This window comes from Spermophilus citellus (genome assembly GCF_964194105.1).
Source record: "Spermophilus citellus genome assembly, chromosome: 3".
Lineage (NCBI taxonomy): Eukaryota > Metazoa > Chordata > Mammalia > Rodentia > Sciuridae > Spermophilus > Spermophilus citellus.
In genome coordinates, this window is record NC_138184.1 from 35,243,351 (window position 1) to 35,267,925 (window position 24,575).

At 39.3% G+C, this 24,575-nt stretch overlaps 1 protein-coding gene across 3 annotated transcripts in view; it reads left to right on the plus strand.

Moving 5' to 3' along the window:
- NEK10 (NIMA related kinase 10) overlaps nt 1-16,137 on the plus strand; it is a 215,411-nt gene extending 199,274 nt beyond the window's left edge. For all 3 annotated transcript variants that reach the window (XM_081285043.1, XM_081285041.1, XM_081285042.1), the window contains 4 exons: nt 2,817-2,925; nt 4,927-4,979; nt 5,062-5,117; nt 10,037-16,137. In XM_081285043.1, the coding sequence (XP_081141169.1) occupies nt 2,817-2,925; nt 4,927-4,979; nt 5,062-5,117; nt 10,037-10,085 (267 nt within the window). In that variant the 3' untranslated portion in view covers nt 10,086-16,137. The remainder of the gene's footprint in view (nt 1-2,816; nt 2,926-4,926; nt 4,980-5,061; nt 5,118-10,036) is intronic.
- Nucleotides 16,138-24,575: the final 8,438 nt, after the last annotated feature.

The following is a 24,575-nucleotide window of genomic DNA, read 5'->3' on the forward strand; positions in this document are numbered from 1 at the left end:
CACAGACCTGCCCTTCAAGGCATTTGGCACAGTTGCAATTTTACATGCGTCCAACTAAATATTTCACAGGTACACCTCCTCCTAAGTAGGCAGCAAGCTCCCAGAGTATAACCTGATCATCACTGAGTTATTTCATTCTTTGGATCTGTGTTTGGCACATAATAGTTGATTTTAAAAATTCACTGAACTAATGAATGTCACTTCCCCTTCATTCTGAATCCTTGTAACTCTATAACAATGGACTCATGTCATTTTCCTCTCTTTGTTATGTCTTCAGTATGCAGTGCCTGACTGTTACCCCAAACTCCCCTCACCTGGATTGCCAGCTTTGCTTCCTTCATTCCACCCACCCACATCCAGGCTTGGTTTCCATGTTCCTTCTACAGAACCTCTGTAAACCCTGGTGGTCTCCTCTTTTAAAGTCTAGAACTCACCATCTCATACTTCATGATATCTTGTATCACTATTTCACAGATGTTAACCTCTTCTTCTAGTCAAGATACAGGTCTTATAGAAGGCAGATCATGTCTGCAGCCTGCTCATATCATACAGAACATGCTGACCAACACACAGGAAGGAGCAAAATGTTTGCTGCAAGAATACATATATCTAGAAACTGAAGCACAAACAGAAGTTCTAAGAAGCTCTTTGCATAAAAATTAATGTACATGGGTTCAAATGCAAGGCTTTTAGTCCTTGCCTTCATCCATAGGCCCATTTCTTTGAGGTTCCAAAGCTAACAGAGATAGCTAATGTGACATAAGACTGGAAACCTCAAAAAACTTTTTTCTTTAAGCTTTAAAAATCAGTGAATAAAACTTTTTTTTTTTTCATACAGTAGCAGCCTTGATCTCTCTAGGTCACCCACCCTTTATATACTTTTCTCTGGGGCTTTTTGGGTGTGAAATCTTTAGGATATAAACTTCTTAATTAAATTGAACAAGCTTTCTGTAATGAAGGGGAACATTTCAAGGCAGCCAAATTACTCCTGTGCCAAGCATAAGAGAAATATCCCTATGGTCATTTGAAAGGTAATGCCAGGAAATTATTTTCAGCATCATAATACATATTAAGAAGCTTAGCTGGAATGACCTGCTCGCTGGGTAGGGAAAACGCAGAATGCTTAGGGCTGACCTCCACGCACCCTACAGCATGATGGGAAAGTTTGTCAGTATGTGACTGTCAGATCCTCCTGCATTACAGTGTGCTACAATCTTACAGTCTTGTCATATTACAAATACGTTATTAACTAAAGTAAGGAAAATAAAATTTCAAGAATAAAAAAGGCTGGAATTATTTTTTCTTCTAGTGTCGTAGATGTTTGGTAATATGGAGACTGGAAGACACATAAATAATTTGTATTTGCAGTATCCAAAGTACAATGATGGAATAATTAGTTATCACTTGCTTATATAAAATATTTTCATTAAGGCATAAAATGCATGATGTATACAATGATGTACATATAGAGCCAGCACCATAAGTTTGTAGACATTTATATGAATCCATTTATATATGTTCGCCCAGGTGACCATATAGAACCCACATCAACATACAGAACATTTCCTGCCCCACAGAGGCCTCCTGCTGGTTTAGCCCCTTCCCTTGCTACAACGTAATCTTTATCCTGATTTCTCTCACCATAGATTAGTTTTACCTGATTATGAAAATGTACATAACTGAAGCCAGGTGCTATGTATTTTTTTGTTTCTGGTTTCTTTCGTTCAACACTCATCCATGTTTTGAGAATTCATAGTTTGTTCTTTGTTATTGCTTTGCAGAATTCCATTGTATGAGCACATTATGAAATATCTGTTCTTCTATCCATGGACTTTGGGATTTTTTCCAATTTTTAGTTATTATTAATAAGGCACTATGAACATTCTTGCCCTTGTATTTTGATGGATATATGTACTGATTTCTCTTATGTAAATCCTTAAGGGGAAATCACTGGTTGTAGGGTTGATGTGCATTGTTTAATCGTCACATATACTGTCAGGTTTCTCAAGTGAACAAGAATGTATTTTAATTGGTGAACAGAGTATATGAATTCAGAGTGACTACTATTGTTTAGTCCAAATTATGCCATTTGTTTCTGATTTATTGATATTTGACATTTTAAAAATATTTCAACTCAGGTATTAATATTGGGCCATCCCAAGTGCTGGTTGAAATTAAAGGTGAAAGGAGTTGAAAAACATCAATAGCTTAAAATTCCATTTTAAAAATGCAGCTTTATAGGAAGACATTAAGCCGTTGGAGCTCTAATAAATTCTATGTTTGGTGAATTACTCTTTTCTTCAGAGTGTTAGGAACTAATGTTTGGAGATTAACCTTAATTAATAGTAATTTAGCAAAATGTAATAAGAAACTTGTTTGTCTTGGTCAAACAAGAAGGCATTGTTCAAAGCAGAAACATGAGAAAGGGCTGGGATTTGGACTAAACATACTGTTGTGTTGAATAATTGGAGTTTATTCCTCCTACGCTTGATTAAAAATAACATCTTGATGTCCCAGGCCCAAGCCATTATTTTCCTATCCATTTTTATTTTGCTCTCATAAAGCTATAAAATGTATTTTTTTCATGTGACCAGGGAATTGTCTAACTTGCTTTCACTGTAATGTGCCCGCTTCCAATTTATAAGTTCTATTGGAAGGAAGATGCTTATCTCCTTTCAAGGGATTGAAATCCACAGAGCACTAAATTTTCTACACAGAGACATGGGGAAATGGAAAACACCACACAGAGGTCTCCTGTCATTTGCTTCTGAATATAAAATAAGATGTAGGTTTGCTTTTTTTTTTTTCTGTTTCAGTTATCTCAGGGATCTCCAGAACCAATCGAGCCAAACTTCTTTGCGGCAGATTACCATTTATTATGTCATTCATTGGGTGGAAACAGCCTATCCTCAAATGACCTGACAGGTAATGGTCATCAACATGGGTAATCTGGATTTCACACACACACACAAGTCATATCATTTGGATCAGCAGCTAAACCTAAAGTATCACCTTCAACTGAAAAGAAAAAAATAAAGCTTATTTTGTTATCTATGGTAATAGTTGACATATAGTAGGAATCAAGAAATTCCCTGAGATTTATCTTACCCAGTGTGGCAGCTTCCTTGATCATTTATTAATACCATGAACAAACAGCAGAATCTGAGTGGGTGAATTGTTACTCAGAATTCTTTCTGTTTCTTCTTGCTTATCTGATGATGGGAAATAAAATGCCCCAAAGCATCGAGGGAGATAAAAAGTAGAAAGTGAAAGCTTAAATATTCAAAATGGTGAAAAAGTTGAAGCTTACTTGAACAATCCACATCAAACATATTCGAGTTTTTCCCCTTTTTAGCAGAAATTTCACATAGGGAGGTAATATGACATAGAGATTAAAGGCAAAGATTCTGCAAACCTGGATGCCTAGATTCAAATCTCAGCTTAACTATTTAGAAGCTGACCTCAAACAAATTATGGAAGCTCTTTGAACTTCAGTATCCTTTCCTGTAAAATGGGGATGAATATAATAATCATATAAAAATAATAAAATATATAAAATTTAAAACAATAAGTAACAGCTATGTCATGGAGTAATAGTGAGGATCAACTTAACTTAAAAAGTCTCTGGCCATTAGTGGGAGCTCAGCATAAGTAAATTCTTGTCATAGAAAAAGAGTTCTGGCTACTCTGAGGTTTCAGAACTCCTGAATAATTTTTGAATCTAAATAAATCATAGTTCTATCTATAAAGTAAGATGAGCAAAAGTTAAAGCTCTTACAGTTAAATGAGACTTGACATCTCTTCCATTTGGAAAAATGCTTCACTTCAGTTGTGCTTATGTTGTTACCTGAGCAAATTATTTCCTGTATCAATTACCAGACTTTTCCTTAGTCTTAGTCTCCTGGGATAAAGCTAATCCCCATGCAGGTAGAATTTCATTTAAAATGGTTTCTGAGAAGTTCATAAGATCAAGATAAAAAATGTGCGGAGTCATTTGCTTCTAAAAGCCTCTCCCAGGACAGGTAAGTTCATGTACAGGCCAAACTTCTCCTTCCATTAGCAACTGTGATGGGGTGAACTCTGATGTAAGTCTCTCAGAAGCTTGACACAGAGTTGAGGACTCCTCCCAGGGCAGCCCGGCGCTCCAGCCCAGAGCTGAGCAGGCATGACCCTTGTCACAGCAGACTTGGCAAGAGCAAAGGCAGCAGAGCTGTGGTGCTGTGGGGAGGGAACAGGGAGCACCTTTAAACTTGGCTTTGAAAATGAACTGCAAGGACTCACACCTTCAAGCCTCCCCTGCAGCTGCAGCCTGATCTCTTTTCTCCCTCCAGAGGGGCAGGGAGCTCCCAGGTCTCCACATAGCTTGATACATTCAAGTAGAAACAGGTCAGCCATGCTCTTGGCAGCATGGGGTAGGTTAAGGTGCTGCTGGTATATTCATACCAACCATCAATAAAGGGCCTCTGCACTAATGTATTTTCCTACAGGCAGCCACATGCCATAGTCAGATCTTTGTGGTCTTTCACTAATTCTGCCTCCCTATAAGAATTTATTTTCTTGCCAGCACATATGTACTCTTCTTGCCTTATGGATGATTGGAGTCTCTCAATCAGAAAACTCACCTATCAGGTAGTTCATGTTTGGACTCATGAACGTGGACAAACACAGCCCTGACTTCACCAGCCAGTTTGCAATGTAAGCAATGCTCCTGAATCTCAGTATGGCCATACGCAAAGCAGCCAGTTATTACAGAGAAGCAGAGCATCTATCGAAAACCAAGACACTTAGGAATTTACTTTTTTAAGTCTCATTTTTATCATTAAGAAATTGACCTATTTTCACTGCGCTTGAAGTCATAATTGCCAATAAAGTGTGACTGAGAAAATTAGACCAAATATCAGACTTCCTATAATTCATCTATTTCAGGTCCACCCACCAGCTCTGATTTGGAGGAAGGAATAACGTATGAGCAGATGCAGGTGAGGTTTTTGCAGTGCCCCTGAATGATTTCATTTTGTTCCTTTTAATTTGATACTAACCTGATTTTTTTTCCAATTTTAGAGTGTGATTGAAGAAGTCCTAGAGGAAAGTGGCTATTACAATTTTGCATCTAACAGGTGAGATCTAGAGTTTGATTTCAAATGTGAAAGATGAAATGAGATCATCAGATATTAATGTGGTTTTTCTCTAGCCTTCATTTCAGAAGTTTTTTTTTTTTCTTTTTGAACCTTTATTTTAAATATTTGTATAAAATATCTTTGCCGAGACTAAATACCTACACAGGTAAAATACATGTTGCATATCTTCTGTATGGACACAGCTCCTGTGTTCTCTTTTGAAATAAAAAGTGATCTTCCTAGTAAATGACTTTTATAAAAATAACAAATATAATTGAGTGGAAAAGCATTATCTATATTTTTAAAATTAATATTTGTCTCATTCTATAGAAGAGCTAAAAACCTGGGTTTCCATCATTTTGAAATCTACCATTATTTGCATAGAAGGCTAGGTGTGGGAAATGCAACTAAATAAAGAATCCTTTCAGGTGCATTTAAGATGGGTTTATATGCAGTCCCTCTGTGTTTTGTTTTACCATTTGCTTGCTCTAAATAAGAGATGTCAGTTTACTGGGACTGCTCAAAGGGACTGCATATTATCTTAATATAATCATTATTTGTTCTCTTAAAATATACTCCATTTTATCAATTTAAATCTAGTCCTGAATTCCTATAGTTTTACTATTAGGCACAGCGTTGATGCAACAATTTGGGGTACAGTTAGTTTATTTGAGAGGTGATTCAGGGAAACACTAGTATGGGATAAAGAAGTTATTTAATACAGGTGTCATTATCAAGCAGGTTTTCATTGGCTGGTGCTCAATCCCATGGAAGAAATCCGAGAGCCAATGCAGAAAGAGAACAGATGTTAGAGTTTTCCCACTCACAGGGTGAGGAAGTTGGGGTATTTATTCTCCAGTTTCCACCAGTCATTATTTGAGGCCTTTCCCAGGAAGTGTTGATTCCCTGGTGTTTCTGGCCTTTTCAAAGGTGGTCAAAGGAGGGTGTAGAGGCCAGAGAAATCCTCAAGGAAAGAAATCGGTACTGGCCACTAGGGATTCAGCCCATATGTTTTGAAGTGGCATGGATGAGAGGGTATGGGCAGTGACAATATCTACCCTACTGAGCTGTCTCTTGACTTTCCAAGGACCTGCCCATAGCTGAATCATCAGATTGATCACAAGCATCCACACACACAGCCTAAGTGGCTCAGTGTTGTTTTATGAGGCACTGTCCTTTGATACCAGGGGTGCTTTATCACAGAACTATATCCCCAGTCCTTTTTTTAAAATTTTGAGACAGGGTCTCACTAAGTTGCCCAGGCTGACCTTGAACTTGGGATCCTCCTGCCTCAACCTCCTGCAAGCAGCTGGGATTACAGGTGTGGGCCACTGTGCTGGCTAGTAAAGCTATTTTGTGGTATCTAAATTATTTGTTGCATCTAAATTATTTTAGAAGTCTCCCTTGAAGATAACCAGTAACCATGATAAGAGAAAGAGGGCCCCAGAACATCTGGTTACAGTAGTTACCAGGAAATTAGATTTTCTTTGAGGTTAGTTCAGTCACCAGTATTTATTTTTCTTCTCTCATTTCAGTGAGGGTTTCTTATGAATCACACATGAGATTATTCAACTACTTGCTCTTTTAGCTCGATAATATATTTCCAAAATATACCCTTCGTAAATTTAGTTCTGTTGTGATTTGTAACTACAGAGAAATGATGAGTAATTCTCATCTTCCAAAGACATATTGTTAATAGAAATTACCATCTCTGCAATCACTCTTCTTCCAACATCCCTGGAGAGGTTTCTGGATTTTCCCTTTCTGCTGGAGGGCAGACTTTATCCAGTCTTCTGTGGATAACATGAATGTCTCTGTTTTCCAACACTCAGCATCTTATTATTTCAAGTGCCCTTGGCTTGTAGTGGGGTAAAGGTGACTGTTGCCATTTTTTCTGCATTTCCTCAGCAACTCAGATCAAAGGCAAGAAATGTCCTCATATTTTTGCAGAAAATCAACTAAATACTAATGAAAAACTAGGTGTATAAATTTAAGGAAGCTCTTATAAGAGCTCTTATTTGCTCCTTTAAACATTGTCTTTTTTGTAATAACAACATAAAACAACACATATATTACTATTTTTTTAGTTTGACTCTCATTAAGTCTTTAAAAAATTTAGTTCTGGAGATATATTACTTTCTTAAAAGGTGTTGCAAATTTCCTTATGATGAACAGATAATAAGATTCCTAATAATAAAGGCAAAAAACTGTTCATAGTTACATTTAGAATTTTACACAGGATATGAAGGCACATTTGAGCAGTGAAGTTCAAGTAGCACAAGTTGGACAGGACATCAAAAATTTTATAAGATTCCCCAAAAGAATATGAATCATTTAAAAATCCACATTAGTATGTATAATTAGTATATGTTAAAATAGATATTAAATGTTTTAAAATCCATGAGTTCATGATATTCACTTTTTTTGGTTTCTAATAGTAATGATAAATCTTATCTTGGGAGAAAACTTCAGTTTAATGATAAGCAAGAGCCCTTGGTGTCCCCCAAACCACTACTAGTTTACAGGTGTCCCAGATAAATTCTCTCTCTCTCTCTCTCTCTCTCTCTCTCTCTCTCTCTCTCTCTCTGGTACTGGGGATTGAAATCGGGGCCACTCGCCTGCTGGACCACATCTTCAGCCTTATTTTGTATTTTATTTAGAGACAGTGTCTCACTGAGTTGCTTAGCACCTTGCTTTTGCTGAGGCTGGCTTTGAATTTGCAATCTTCCTGACTCAGCCTCCCAAGCTGCTGGGATTATGGGTGTGTGCCACCCAACTCAATTCTTAAGAGATAGTTCAGGCTTCACTTAGAAGTACCTAATAATGTACAATCCAGAAACATGCATTACTCCTAATAGAAAATCAAAATAGCTGGTGCTGTCATAATGTTTTCAGTCAAAAGGTGGAGAATATTAAATGTCTCAGGACATGTAGAAATATGTAGATTCTGTATTTAGAATCACTGGAGTGTATTTTTCCTAAATAAAGGTTCCATGGAATAACCAATATTACCAAAGATATCACATATTCCATGAAAAATAAAGTCTCATGACTTAATGGAAGCTTGGAATGTAGAAGTTTCCATTTTTGGAGAATATTGATCCTCATTACTCTATTAAAGACCTGAGGCATCCTGTAGGAAAGGCGTCTGATGACCTTGTTTGTTTACTCTGGTGTTTTCCTCCTCATTTACATAGAACACAAGTTGAGAAAAGCTGTGCCAGCTAGGAATGGTTTTACTCCTCCACCAGGGTCTACCCAGATGTGCTGTTCTTCACATTGTCATTGTTAACATCTTAATTGTCATCGTCGTCGTGGTCGTCATCATCATCATCATCATCATCAACAACAACAAAAAAAAATTGTTAAATCATCTTGGTTAAGCACCATCCGGAGAGAGCAACATACATAATAACTTTTATTATTCAAGTTTGCAATTTAAGCTTATACACAGATCATCCAGCCAGTCCCCAAACCGTTAAGCCCCCGTATGGTGATGTGGCACATTTTTCAGCTTAGACTGTAGGGCTTATATTTAATTAGGGAAAAGAATAGAGAGATGCTGTTCTCAGACTGCAAGTCTCAGGGTGAAGTCATTACCTGTCTGTTAGCTATCTTTGGGGAAGACTTCTGGAACTGCTCAAATAAATGATGGGGAGACTGCTTCAGCAGTTGGTTAGAAAGAATATCTTAGATACAAAATATTGCATTAGGAAAAGACAGTGGTAATAGAAATGGAAGTAGCAGCAAGGACCCCCTGACCAAAATGAGGGATTCCTTATTTCTGGGCTTCTGGATAAGGGCAATTAGGACGGAGTTGAGAGGCAGAAGCAGTGTGAAGAAACTGAAAGAAGGCCCAAACAGGCTCGGCCAGCCTCATAACTGTTTCCAAGACAGGGCCTCTTCCAGATCATTGGTGGGGCTGTAAAAACGATTAATGATATTTTACATTCATAGACATTTAGTTTCCTTACCTTAAGGCTATATCTTAGTGATACCGGCCTTGAAAATCAGAATCAGGTCCTCCTTCCCCCCCGAATATTAAACACCTGAGAAATGCAGAGGCAAGGGTAGAAAGCAAATTTTAAGAGACAGAAACTGGGGAGAGGGGAGACTCTTCCAGAGAAGAGGGGACCCAGAGCTGGTGGTGTTTGTGTGTGGGAGTGGGGATCTATTTCCTCTTTATAGATTTAGGTTTCCTTTCTTCTCTTGCCCCCTCTTCCTCTTATCTTGCCTACATGACCAAAAGGCAGGAAAAGAGCTTCTCAGGGAGTGATTGCTTGTGCTGGCAAGAGGGATCCTTCCCCTCCTCCAGAGGTGGTAGCCACCCACCCACTGATGGGGAGGTGCCATCACCCCATTTCTTTTTCCTTGATAATCAGCGACCTGTCCTTTGCCTCGTTCTCACTAGTAGGCCTCAATTTCACCCTTGTTTGTAAAACTGTGAGTTCTGTGATTGACTAGATGGCAAGCCTCTCTTCTTTTTGAATATACTTAGATGCATATTGACATTATGTTTTTTAAATAATGAAATATTGCATTGAGAAATATATACAAGAGAAAAAAATCTACATTGAATCGGCTTGCATTTCTTTATTTCCTCATGACTGATGAACATGTAAAATAGTCATTTGAATGCACACAGCATTCAAATGTATAAGCTACATGGAATTGGCATTTATTTTTCCACTCTAGAGTATTTTTAATTCCTACTGAATTCATAATTTGAGAAAGACCCTGTTAGCACTGAGCTTCAGTAAAAGAAAGCTTTTTATAAATGTTCCCATCCTGATAATATACTTTTTAAAATTTATTGTGATTTATTTACTTATGTGCCTGAGCCATAGCTTTTGAAACTGAATGTGTGAACTAAAATATTTGTGTTTACAGAGAACTCTTTCTATTTGGGAATCTTCTAGGTATCACTCCTATCCATGGGGGACGAAGAATCACCCAACCAAAAGATGAAAATGTTGCACTTTGAATGAACTTGCTTTTCCCAGTAAAGTTCAAGTTCTGGACTTCAGCCACTACAACAAGATGCTGAGGACTGAATTTTGCTAGAGGGTGTGGAAGGGGAGAGACCAAAATGCCATGGGGCCAGGAGCATCTTTTTTCTGGAGATCCTGTGTGGGATGTATGACAGCTATAGTTCTTGGGTGGGGGGCTCCATTCCCAGTACGTATTATATACAAGATGACAGGGCTGTCAATGTTGCTCCTGGAAGAAAATGCTGCAAAAGTCATCTGTGTGGGGGAACCCCCGTCACAGAGCTTTCCTCTGAGATGGAAAAAAAATGGCATATTTTTCAAAGGAACATTTTATACTCAGGATGGCTGAAACTATATTGAAAGGCATCTAGCCTTTCATATATAAAAAAAATCTTAGATAAACAAAACTATAGGACCTAGAATGATATATTGGGTGATTGATTCATGGTATCCTCTAATTTTTTTTTACTCTTAAAAGAAATTTAAAATATGTAATTTTTTTTAAATCAAAGAATTTGTTTTCTCTTAACCACTTGGGTGCTAGTGGTCTTGAGCCATGACACAGTGTAGACAGTATTTAAAAACCTTGCACAGCACCTGGACATAATGCAAATTGTCAGATTTCAGTTAGAGTAATAGAATACATCGATGTATGGTGTGTGCATATGTACATAGATCTAGGGGAGGGAGAGAGGGAGGTTTTGATTAGACTAATGATTTGCTGCTAATCAAACTTATAGTGTTTTTAGAGCACTTTGAGGAGTTCATAGAATCTATGAAGCAGATGCAATATTCCTAAGTCCCTTTTACTAAAATTATCTGCATTTTAAATAAATGTTTATTGTTTGATAATTTGAAATGAAAACAAGCTATATAATAAAGACAAATTCCTTCTCTACTCCTTGAAACTGCCCAAAGAAAGAAAAATCAGAATGCCAAACAGTGTCCCATCTCTATGTAGGAAGAATTTATGATGAGAGTTTAATCTTATTGAGCTAAAACTCCTTCTCTGCACCTGGCTTAGAATTTTGTTGTAATGTCAAGAAATCCCATATTGCCAAATCAAATTGCACTTCTACCTACTTAAAGTACAATCCATTTTATATAATTAGTAATCTGGAAGCTGAAATTGTACTTTTTATTTACTTGAGTTCTGTTATCTTTAACTGCACTGATATATTTTTAGTACGATTGAATAGAAGTTTAGTTCAATGTATTTGCAGTTGTTGAAACCTAATCTGACCTTTCGGATATGTAAAATCGCCTAATGGAAATCTATACTATTTTTCAATTAGTATGTTTAACACTTAAATTTTGTTCAAATGCCTTTTCATCATGCAGCAGTGCCTTTGAAAATTGCCAACAAAATCTTTTTTTGTCAAGCCAAATTAATAACTAAAACACTAATTTTTACATAGTAGATAAAAATACGGTAACAAAAACTTCCAATTTCAGCTTTCAAACTAATTCCATCCATATGTGAAATTCACATGGAAAACACAAATTTTAATGATTTGCCCAGGCAAATTTTTATTTCTGTTTCAACTTAATGTGACCCTTCATTATCATTATTTTTATCTTTTAATATGTAGGAAGCAAAATATGTTTATTGCTTTTTCTCTCTCTTTTTGGAGGGTATTTCATTTTAAAGGAGGCACAGGCCTAGAGGGGCATAAATTCTAATTGTCACAGAAGCTGTGGGGTCAAAGTTTAAGCAATCAGGTTCTTACTTGAATGGCAATATATGCAAACACAGTTTAGAAAAGGATAGTATTCAGAAATCAGACCTTGGTGGAGAAACACATGATTCATTTAAGGTGTTTTAAAATGCATACAGTTGACCTTATTGATTAGAAAGGGAGCAATATGTTTCTTTTAGGCCACAGGAATAGCATTTATTATGCTAGAAGCCTGTCAGAGTTAACACAAATAAGCAAATAAATATCTTTTTCAACAGGGTTTCAGGCTCATCAACCATGCTGATAGATGTACTGTTTTGCTAAAATAATGAATGTGCTCTGTTTGAATTTTCCCTTAAGCTACCACCATGACTGCATGCACATTTTCCCAGTTGCATGACCAGGTCTCTAAGAATATTGGGCACTGGCAAGGGGACCATTTGCACATGGAGCCACATCCTCACGTTCCAACCTTCAGCCAAGAAGCAACTCCCCTCATAATAAAGCAAGAATGGTCATTTCCTTTGATCCACAGAACGGTCTTCTGGTGCAAAGAAGTTGTTACTTGAGCTTACTTAATAGGCTTCATAATCTTTTCTTGATTGCATTTAGTTTTTTTTTCCTTCTCATATAATTTTTAATGATTTGTTGTGCAGTGAAATCCCTGTGAATTCATCGAATCTCTCTAATTCCCAGTGACCAAATACTTGCAGGGGATAGAATTTGAATCAGTCTCTTCAGATAAGTTTTGATACACAAATGTTTCTGTTAATTATGTTTTGATCCACCAGCTGTATCTGATTGTCTGTGCTTGAAACCTTAATTTGCTTTTTAAAAGCAAAATGTTCCGTTCTCAGGGAACTGCCTGCAGCAGGATATGTGCTTGCTGGTTTCCAACTTTGTCTTGTTCCACATGTGTAGTCCTTAAATGGAGATCTCAGGAATACTGAGTGACATGGACACTTGGGCCCACTGCCTGTGGATGAATGTCAAGAAACTGGGAGAAATGCTGCTGGTGTGGCACTGGGCAGTGTGCCCAGTGTGGGCATTCTAAAACATAGCCTAATTAAGAAATACTGTTATAAAATATACTCAAGTGATATAATTAATTAAGAGTTAAGGTCTTCCAAATAGTACCATTAAATACTATGAAATTTTGATATTCACAAGCAACACAGGACTGATAGATTATGTACAACTCCTGCAATGCCATCAAATAATTACCACTCATATTTAAGATATGTGAAGACAATAATATTTATTAGTCAGTCAATTCTATCAGTGTTAATATGCATAGCACCCACATTGCTCTTTTTGATTTGCTAAGTTGCAAAATATGTTTATTGCTTTTTCTCTCTCTTTTTGGAGGGTATGTTGGGAGAATGCTGAAGAATCAGGCACAGTAAATATGCTGGGTTCCTATAGGAATGCCTTTAGCTTTTGTCTGAAGGCAGGAAAATCTTTTTTAAAGGAACTTTCATTGTTTACCTTTGTTTTTCTGTTTGTTTGTTTGTATGGTGGTGGTATTCACGAGCATCGGATCAACTGGACAGGCAACAAACACAAAGCAAACTGGGCTGAAATAGCTTCCCAGCACCCTAGAGATACAGCTTCAAGGGGCTCCTAAGCAAGGAAAGCTTAGGACTTGTCTTCTAGGTAGAATTCTGTCCAAACATGAAATGCTTCCTGTTCAACAACTAAATGTGATAATAAGTGTATTTTGTGTATACTTTTATGATATTGTTCAGATTGTATTAATTATCCTGTGATGGAAAGTGAGATAATTTTGGACAGATTGTTTTTCCAATATTGAAATGTGCTGCTAATGTATGCTTACCCTTGAATGTTGTTTTTCATATTGATAGGAAGACACAAATGTCTCAGGGAAACAACTTTGTGATGAAGTCATTCTTATGTGTGTCATTACAGTCAAATTGCACATTGTAAAAAATGACTGTTATGGTTGATCACAGTCCTGCTATGATGTTACTTCAAGATTTGCCAGAGGGACAGGAAGGATTTTGTGATTTTGATGGGGTGATGGATGGATATTGCCAATTTACATGTCCTGTGGGTCCATGGGCCATGGTTGTTGTTAAAAACGAAGATCACACACCCTAAAGTCACAGTAGATGAGGATGTACTAGATGTTTTTTTTTCACTATACATATGCAGCATTTGACTAATCACATAAAAAATTCTTAAATATGTATAGTTCATTGATTGTATCCTGAAAGTAGATGAACTCCACTGTAATGGAATCTGAATGTGACTCCTCTGAAGAGTGAGAAGCTGCCCCTTTTCTTTATTATTATAATGTGAAGCTTTCTTTATGTTGTATTCAGCTACTATGTTTAAAATAACAAAAGCATGCTGTAGCAATTATTCAACTGTTTAAATATTGTTATCTGGAGATAGCTTACCTTTGTTTCCCCTGAACAAAGACAGAAGCTTTATCTTTATAGAAAATTTTGGCTAACTTGCCATTTTGACAAACAACGGAAGAAGTCTGGGCAGAGGCTTGAAACTTTGGCAAATATGTGAAGAACTGTTCTGCAAAGTAAGTAGAGACAGGTGTGTCCCAGAAATAACAAACTGAGAGGAAGAAATGCTTTAAGACCACAACACTTTTAAATCAGACTATGAAGGTTACTTATAAAATGATATTCTTAACCCATGATTTAGTTCCTCCTTTTCAAGTTCCATTAGAGTCAGGATTCTAAAAAAGAACATAAGGCTTGTGAATGGCTGTTAAGGTTTAGCAAAAACCCTCTTCTCCCAGTTCTCTGTGTTTACTCCATACTCTAGTGAATTGGGAGGAAATGGAGCTGGCGTAGGGTTCCCTGTGTCATAAGAGAACATGTAAAGTGTTTGTTTGTTTGAGCACAGCATTACTTTGACACTGAGAGAGGTGAATAAACATTAGGACTCAGAAGGAAAATCCCAAGATGTTAAAGATAAAAGATCTTCCAAGGAAATGGGATAAATCTCAAATAAAAACTGTGCTTTGAAAAGAGCAAGTGATTCCACCAGGTCCAGCAATGCCCAGCAAGCCATTCACTGAGAGGAGCAATTGGCAAGGTCAAGTTAGTTTTTGGGTAATTCCAGAAACTTGGATGATTCCTGCTGCTGGGTCTCCTGGAAGCAGCTGACCAGATCCTTGCAAGTTGACCACTTAGAACCATAGCAGAAGCCCCCCCAAGACTCCCCAGGAACATGTTGGTGGAAGACTTAAGACAGCATCCTCTGAGGCATTTTAAAGACATCACATACCTCCAAGAAGCAGTTGTTACTGTTTTGAATTGTTTCAGTGCTGGGGATTGAAGCCAGGGCATGGAGCATGCTAAGCACTTGGTCTTCCACTAACCTAATCCTCCAGCTCTCCCACCCGCCAAGTGCAGTCTTATCTGCCTTTAAGTAAATGTGGGTCTTCCCTGGGGGCTGTTTTCTTCTCAGTCTTGCAACCATGGCCTCAGGCATATTTTGTCTGACAATGGAAATTTTACAAGAAATATATGTGAAATTTAAATGGACAAATGCAGGCAGATTTGAATATGCTTGCATTAAGCCAGATTAAAAAAGAAACACTGCAAGGTACACCAGTTGATAATTAGTAAACCCGTTGATAATTAGGCCATGGAAAAATTTCATCATTTTACTCTTCCAAACTGGGAAACAAAAACCACATAAAAGAAAAATCTTTTGAGGACATTTTGCTTACTGACATTTAGTGGATCAAGACTGAATTATACTGCTTCCTGTATTTTGTTGTTCCCAGTGGGCTGTTGGTGAGGATCAAAAAGAATGGAGCCATCCTCTGAGAGGAAGCAAAGCCCCTAATCTCATGTTGCCCAGAGCAGCATCTGTTTTCTGGATGGCCCTGGGTCCAAGACAAAAAGACTTGTCCCTGCAGAATGCAAAGACACTCTCAATGTGCCTTTCTCCACTTTAGTCTCTAAGATGGTATTTTTGTTGTTGTTGCACCAGCACCTCCCAGCCAGATCCCTCCTGTCCTGCAAACCCTCAACCATCCCAGCCAGATCCCTCCTGTCCTGCAAACCCTCATTCCCATCTAAGGAACAGACTATTAATTATGCTTCCTACAGGCTACCTGCGTGTTTTCAGATGGTGTGTTTGTAATTCTATAATGGTGTGCATGGGCATGGAAGGCAGGGGGTGATATACTCCTCTGCACAGGATTCCTGATCGTATCAAACCTCCCGACTCTCCTACTTGAACATTTGATTTTAACATGACCACAGTTGGAGGCCCTGAAGGGAAAAGAAAGGAAATGTCTCTATATAAGGATGCAAAAGATGCAAGGAAACTTTTATTTTTGCTATTCCTTAAGTATGCTCTGTAAATGCTAAAGAAAATTAAAAATGTATTTTCAAGTTACTGGAAAATAATTCCTCTTTTGTCAAGAGTTTATAGTAAATGCTCCTCTGCTTTCTCTCAATGGCTTCCCCAATCTCTCTTATTATGATCTTAAGTCTTTTTTTTTTTTTTTTTTGGTGGGGGGGAGAGATGGGCAGGGGAACGAGGGCTTGAACCCAGGGGTACTTAACCACTGAGCCACACCTTCAGCCCTTTTTATATTTTATTTTTGAGATAGGGTTTCGCTAAATTGCTTAGGTTCTGACTAAGTTGTTGAGGCTGGCTTTGAACTTGCAATCCTCGTGCCTCAGCCTCCTGAGCTGCTGGGACTTCAAGGAGGAACCATCATACCCGCTATGTTTTTAAGCCTTTGATTTTAAAAAAAAATTCGAATAGGCAATCATATATGCATGTAAACTCTTAACATGTCCCTCAGCTTTAATTGATGGGTTCTGGTAGTAATTATCTATTGCTAAAAATGTTCCATAACAAAGCACCTCAAAACTTAGTGGCAAAGTGACAACACTTACTATTTATAGTCTGTGGGTTGTCTGGCTATTCTGCCCATCTGATCTTGGCTTTGCTGATACCTGGTAGGATCCCTTGTGGTGTGTCTGTGGTCAGCTTGCAGGATGGCTGGAGTCTGATGGATCTAAAATGGAGCCAGGGCTGACAAATGTCTCTCACATCTCTCCTCCTCCCAACATTCCTCACATCCCTCCAGCAACCTACCCCAGATGTGTTTTCGTGGCAGTTTCAAGAGTTGAAAAGAGAATGCAGAACTACTCTGTCAAGCCATGGCTTGGGTTCCTAGTTCTCCCCATTCCCATTGACCATAGTAAATCACATGGTGAAACCCAGCATTAGTGTGGGAAGATGTAACGGGTTTTTATTCTTAGGTAAAAAATTGCTAAAAACTGAGCAGTTGGAAACAACCCACATTATCATGATTTCTGTTAAGTTAGGAGTTTGAGCAGTTGGGTTAGTCCCCTGCTCAGGGCCTCACAGGCTGCAATCAAAATGTTGGCAGGAGCCGGGGTCTCATCTCAACTTGGATTTGACTTCTGAGGTTAGTTCCTGTGTCTGTGTAAGGCCCTGGGGGGACAGGAAATGTCACATTTCTGAACAAACTGAGTCGGGGGTTGAAGGCCTGCTGCTCAGTGTAGATAATGAATGATGAGGGCCAGAGAGGAGGATGGCTGGTTTTCACTAGGTTGCTAACAGCCAACCTCTGGGATTGCACTTCCCAGCTCAACAGGTTGCTAAGGCTTCTGCCTCCGGATCAATTACCCCCTGTGGGGCTCCTTCCTGGCCTTAGGCATGTACAGGGAGAAGAAAGAGAAGGTGAGGGATTCAGGAAGTCTATAAAAGAGCAAGACACATCCCCTCCCTTGAGCACACAGCTCTGGGTCCCACTTCTCTTTCTTAAATAAAACTTGCTCTGGTGTTTAATCTTCAACACTGGGGAAATGAGAACAAGAACCTGACCTAAGGCCAGTATCAGTTTGTAGGACTGAGATCCTCTTCCTCTGCTGTTTGGCCCTGTCCATAGGAAATTCATACGGAGGCAGCTCACTGCTTCAAGGCCTATAGAGCAGTCTCTTTCTCTCCAGTCTGCTAAGATGGAGTCTTACAATGGAATCAAGTGAGTGACAGCCGTCATCCTTGCCATATTCTAATGGTTATAAGCAAGTCTCTCCCAACACTAGGCCTAAGATGTTACACAAGGGCATGGGGTCATTAAGATCACCTTAGGATGTGTCTGCCCCAGAGTGCAATAGCAAAGGACACAGATACAAGTAGACTTGAAAAATTGAAATACCAACTACAATATCACATTACCACAGCCCTGATGGAGGACTCTGCCCATAGTGCTCCGGTGGAGAAGGAATTGTGCAAGGTAGTCTCCTGTGGGTGACCTCATGTGGCAGGACCTGAATGCCAGAACATTTCTAGTTTCCATACCAGGATTCTGTCAGATGTTTCCAGCAGCCTGTTTGAAAACCAAATCCAGCCCAGCAAATAGACAAAGCTCAGTTGCTGGCATGAGAAGCAGGAACGGAAGTGATTCTTCTTTTAGAAGCCAGAGGAGCTTTTGGTAGCACCATAGTAAACATCTTTCATGTCTTTAAAACTCAGGTGGTGCAGTCTGCTATTCTTATTTTAGCTGCTTATCAAATGGGAACAAATTGACTGCTCTCAGTAATTATGTTTATATGTCAGAAAACAAGAATTAAATGAATTATAGAGTATAGATTGATAGCTACCAGCCACAATCTTAAAAAAAATACATATATGTCATAAGCAATAAATAAAGGAAGATGCCTCCCAAATTTAAAGATTCTATCCCTCTTAAGATTGAGCATGTAATTTCATATTCATTTTGCTTTTTATATGATGATACCTCTATAATGCAAATTTAATTTGTTGTCACACTATAAAGACTAAAATGTCATGAATTCATTTTGTGCATACACCAGTTTTCTCTCTAGAGCCATGCAACGTGGCTACAGACATTTAGTCACCTTCGGTATGTGCAAAAAGTTGTTACATAACCCAGATATGTAACAGCCTATCTTCCAGGATAGGAAGAAATGTCCCCCACTCCACTGGCATTTGAAGAGAATTTTCATGAGAATATGGGAATTAATCTGGTGAGTTGTTTCAAGATTCAAGGGGCAAATAACTTAAAGCCTAGAATTATCCTAAATTTATTCCTACATAGTATAATAAGTAAAAATAATTAAGAGTTTGGGCCAGTGGTTCCTAGACTTGGATTCAAACGCCAGCTCCCTGATTTTCTACTTGTTGAACCTCAGACCAAGGTTTTCATCTTGGCTTAGCTTTCACATTTGTGTCATGAACATCATAGTAGATTTCACTTTAAAAGACTATGATGGGTCTGGTTTGACGGAAGAATTAAACACTGCAGTAAAGTTGAGTTCAGTTCAATGTCAGCCTATAGCAGACTGTGCCCAGGGCTCCATCAGGTCTCCCAGGTCCTTTGATTACCTCTCTGCACTGGCATCTGATTGCACTTTCTCTCCCAACACTAGGCATCTGTCTATTTGATGGGCATGGTCCTCAGGTTGCTGGAACTGTCTTTGAATGTTGAATGCTGTCATCAATAATACATGGAAATGTCTGTCACAGAGGCAGCCCTTAACCAGGAACAGGTACACGGGAGCATTTGGGAACAAATGCTCCAGCACTCTCATCCCTAATTGGCACAGCTAGGAGCTGTGTCCTTCCATGCCTCAGTTCCCCTGCATCCCTGAGTTGGTCGTCATTCATGGGACTGTGCTTATAAGGCATCCTACCTGGCCTTCCTCCCTCCCTATCCCTATCTTCTCATTGGCTTATCAGTTTTTCTGGCAACACTGCCTAAAAAAAAATCCATCCTGGAACATACTTCCAGGGAACCCTCCTGAGGCACTAACAGAACACACATGGCCAAATCAATATTAGATTAAAATGTCTGTGACAAGGAGTGCCATCTTTTAATGATACACCACCCAAGCAGATGATTCATTGATTGGGACCACTGTGCTGCATCCTGGTATGGCATCCCCAACAAGCAGGACTGAAAATAGGCACGGTGATATGTTCGTTGGGAGCACACCCTTGGCATGGGGTGTGCCATCAGTGGAGTGGCAGAGACCAGCTACTGGCATAAAGACAGGAAAAAATTTCTACTCCAGGTGCCTCCCAGCCTCTTCAAATGTCAGTGGAGTGGGGGACATTTCTTCCTATCCTGGAGGATAGCCTGTCTCTGTAATTTTACTATTAAATTTTAAATCAAGTGGGGTCAAAATTCCAAAGAAACTAGAGGATGTCACAGGACGTGGGAGTGGGAGACCCCTTAAAGAGGGAGGAAATAGTCTTCCTTTGTCTCAGTTCACCAGGCAAAACCAACAAACTCAGCTTGGGAGAGACCTCCCTGCTATCTGGGATGGAGACAAAGGAAGACTATTTCCTCTTTGTCCCCAAAGAGAGGGAATGGTTTCCTCATATGTCCTTGACCAGTTCTCCCATGAGAGAGTATGTCTCTTTCAAATAACATCAGGTAAAGTAATAAGCATTTGGGCCCTGCTAATTTACTTTAAAAATGCTTTTGAATTATGTTTATTAATCCCACTGTGAACTTTTTTAGGTGATCGTATCATAGGCCTTTCCAGGAAATGAATTCTCATGACAAACTTTCAGTGTGAAGTGCATAACAAATGACTATTAATTCTATTCACATGCTTATCAGCCTCTTTGGTCAGTTATGCTTTAGGAACTATTTTCATTGGAAATATTTTTCATAACAACTATCTCATTCTCTTTCTCTCATTCCCTGCCTAGTTCGGCCTTATCAGTAGGGCCATTAGTGTCCTATCAGTGTTCCACTTTGGAAAGAGGATTCTAAAGTCAGTAGTGCAGAAGGGCAGGGACTGGTGGTATTATGGGTTGGACCTTAAGTGTCCCCCAGGAGCTTGTGTATTGAAGGCTTGGTCCCCAGTGTAGCAATGTTAGGGTAGGGGCTTTGGGAAGTGATTGGATCACAAGGGTTCTGACCCTCCCATTATGTTATAAAACTAGCAGGTGGAGCCCAGTTGGAGAAAGCAGGTCACTCGGGGCTTGCCTTTGGAGGGGATATTTTGTCCCCAGCCCCTTCCTCTTTTCCCCGCCCTCTCTCTCTCTACTTCCTAACTGCCACAAGGTGAGCAGTTCTGCTCTGCCACATGGTCCCCACCATGATGCTCTGTCTTACCCCAGCCTCAGAAACAATGGAGCCAATTGACCAGGCACTGAAACCTCTGAAACCACACAAGCCAAAATAAATCTGTCCTCCTTTAGGTTTATTGTCTCAGTGTCACAGTGGCAGAAAGCTGATTAATACAGTTGGTATCAGTCTGCTTGCTCCTAAGGTGCCATGGTGAGGGGGAACGGTTCTCATTCCAAGCCATGTTTTTGCTCCTAACATGAATCAGTGGAATTACCATTGGAAACCCCTGGCCCCTTCTACTCTGTCTACTTGTCCTCTGCCTGCCCTGTGTAATGCAACACACACACACACTCACACAGACACACACACAGACACACACACACACACACACACACACACACACTTCACTTTTCTAGGGAGATGAACAAAATCTTCCCAATCCCTTTCCTACTGGTTACACTTTTCATTGCTCAGTGAGTTAGACTGAAGCTTTATTTTGGCCACAGTTACAAATACTTACTCAATTCTTTCATTTCTTTCTCCTTTTTATAAAATTCTAGAATTTGGCATGCTTGTTCGTATGTTCTCTTTGACCAACTCTGAGTCTAATAGAAAAAGCATCTTATCTATATGACACAGTCACCTTGAGAATCAATACTTTTTATGTTACTTAATATGAAAGCTTGTTTCCCTCCTTTATCCTGTTGACTCCATAACACAGCCTCCAGCGTATTTATAGGCAATAGTTTTATTTTTTCCCCTGAGAAACAACAGAGGTGAGTTTCTAGCTTTGAAACAAAGATCTGACCTCATTTTTAACTAGTGTTTCTCCTTTAAAAGCTTCAAAGAGATATCTGGGTTTAAAAACAAACACACACAGGAGGTAGACAAATATTATTTGAATCAGGAGGCCTCTTGTTTACTTAAAGGTTAATCAGATAGATTTAAGGAAGTTCTAGATCTATAGGGAACAGCAGGCTCATGAGGATAACTTGCAGAATTCTCACCTGAGAATCAGCCTCCTTGCTTTCCATAGGGGAGGGAGAGGTGTGTGGAATGGCTGCCCTGGCAGGTACTACGCAAGGCACTTTCCATAAGTCACACCACAGCAGCCACTGTGAGAGGTGATAACTAACACTGTTGTAGAGGTGAAAAAACAGGACCAGAGGCACTGAACAGCAGATATTAGCTAGTGGTAAAAATCCAAAAAAATGTCAGCATGAAGAAAGCCTAGATTCTGCATGGCACCAATACCCATGATTTTTTACTCCCATAGGGCAAAACTATTTGCTTACATTATAGAGATAAGACAACTAAAATTATGATATAAAAATCCTCTTATTTTTAAATTGCTTATGGTATCATCTTGCACTTAAATCTTAGCAGCCATTTTTTAAATATATTACTGATGATAACTTAAATAGTGGTAGGGGAAAAAATGTTCTGTTCATTCTTTTCAAAGCACACTAACATTTCAGTAACTTCCAGAGCCTCAGTCTCCCCAGAATACTCAAAACCCAGCCCATTTTAAAAATGTTTTCTTTAGGATACAAATTAACATAAAGTGCTTTGATAAAATCTCAAACATGTAGTAAGAGGTCAAGTAATATTTCTAACTAGATAATTTAAGGACCATTCAGGTAGCTTGATTCTAAAAGTAAAATGGACTTCACCAAAAGGTTGTCGGATTGAATGAAGTATTTTCATTCAGAGACAAAGTGAACGCAATATACTGGCTGTGTGACCTAAGGTGAGTGACTTAATCACTCTGAACCTCAGTTTTTGAGATAACAGTGCTTTTCTCATTGTATTATCATAAAGATTAAAGGTGGTAATGAATGCTTGAGAAATCAATAGTTCAACGTGAGGACAAGGAAGCAGTAAGCAAAGAGAAATGATTAGTTTTAACCCCTAATTTCCCAAAGGAGAAAGGGGTGTCCTTGATGACTTGCTTGAGTCTGGGTTTCCTCATTTTTGAAATGGTCCAGCTGCCACTTCCTCCTTTGTTGAGAATGTCCAACTGTGACGACGACTGCTCAGGTGCAAGAGGATTGCTGATACCCAGCCTCTCTTCAACTCTTAGTTGCAAGTGATAAAATACTAAATAGTTCAAAAAGCAAAGGGGAATTTTTTAAGCCCACATAATCAACATGTTCAGGGTAGGATAGATTTGAAGCATTGCTAACTTCAGGGGCTCAGAAAGTACCAGCTGAAGCCCCACTCCTCCCTGTCTCTCTCTGTCTCTGCCTCATGGACCACCTTGGTTGATGGACTTATCATTTAGGCTGGGAGAAGAGGCTGATTGGGTTGGACATGGGTCACATGCCCAACTCTAAGCCAGTCACCAGGGCCAGGGACAAGAGATGCCCTTCCTGGAGCCCAAAGTAGAGGAGATCATAGAACATCATGTTTTGAGAGTGGAAAAAAGCAACTGTCTAAGGATGACAGTGGGGGAAATGATGAATCTAAGAATAACGAGGAGCTGGGTTTTGGGCAGACGCACAGGAGACGCTTATGAACTTGGCTTAGTCTTATAAGGAAGCACTTGTATCTGACCATTGGCAAGGATTCCTGACCAAATTGTTCCTGCCTTGTTATTCCATCACTTCGGTTTGCTTAGAAATGCTTAGATCAACCATCCCTTTAGCAGGGTACAAACATAATGAGAGCAAGTCAAGGCGACTGGGAGACAATTGTCTACAGAGCTCTTGTGTTTCCTTTGTCAGAGAGCCGACTGGATAAGGGTGGACCAAGCAGCTACACCAAATAAGTTGTAAGAATGGATACATTCTTCTCTGTGGTTGGTCCCCAGCTTTTCTGCATGAATACTTGTTAATCCATTCCTTTAGAGTCTACAACACTCAGCTCACGGGACATTCTGGTTTCTGTGCAGAGACACTATTCTTTTTTATTTTATTTTTTTCCTATTGAGGAGCACATCCAGGGGCACTAAACCACTGAGCCACATCCCAGCCCTTTTTTGTATTTTATTTAGAGACAGAGTCACTGAGTTACTTAGAGCCTCACTAAGTTGCTGAGATTGGCTTTGAACTCTTGATCCTCCTGCCTCAGCCTCCCAAGCCACTGGGATTATAGGTGTGCACCACACACATGGCAAGAGAGATGCTATTCTTGTTTCTCTTCACTAATCCCCTTCATTGGAGCCAGAGCATAACCCAGATTCAGAATTTCTCCAAAATTCTGCCCTTCAGTCTGTACCATTGATTGTTAACTTACAGGTTGAGGCCCCCAAGCCTTGAACCTGTCCTTATTAGGGCGCCAGTGTATTACTGACAAGTTTAGAGCCAAGTGAAAACTCTTCCCCATATGCAGCTGTTGGGATCAGCTTTACTCCTGCTGGCCCAGGTCAGATGTGTCAGCCTGAGCCCTTGACACACATGTGGCTCCCTCTGTCAGCCCTCCATCTAACCTTTCAGGTGTTATTAGCCTGACTCCCAGGCCCTGGGTTGACCATTGACTCCCATTTGATTGAATCCTAAACAAACTTACCTCCTGGTAGCGAAATCACAGACTGTACTCTCCATTCCCCCTTGGATAATGGTTCACTCACTTCTTGTTTGCAATGTGAAATTTGTCCCCTCTCAGACCCCAGAGGGCCACCTTTCCTAGTCACTGCTCTAATTCTGTCTGAATGTATCTCCATCTTGTCAATGTGTGGCGGTAGGTACTGAGCCTGCTT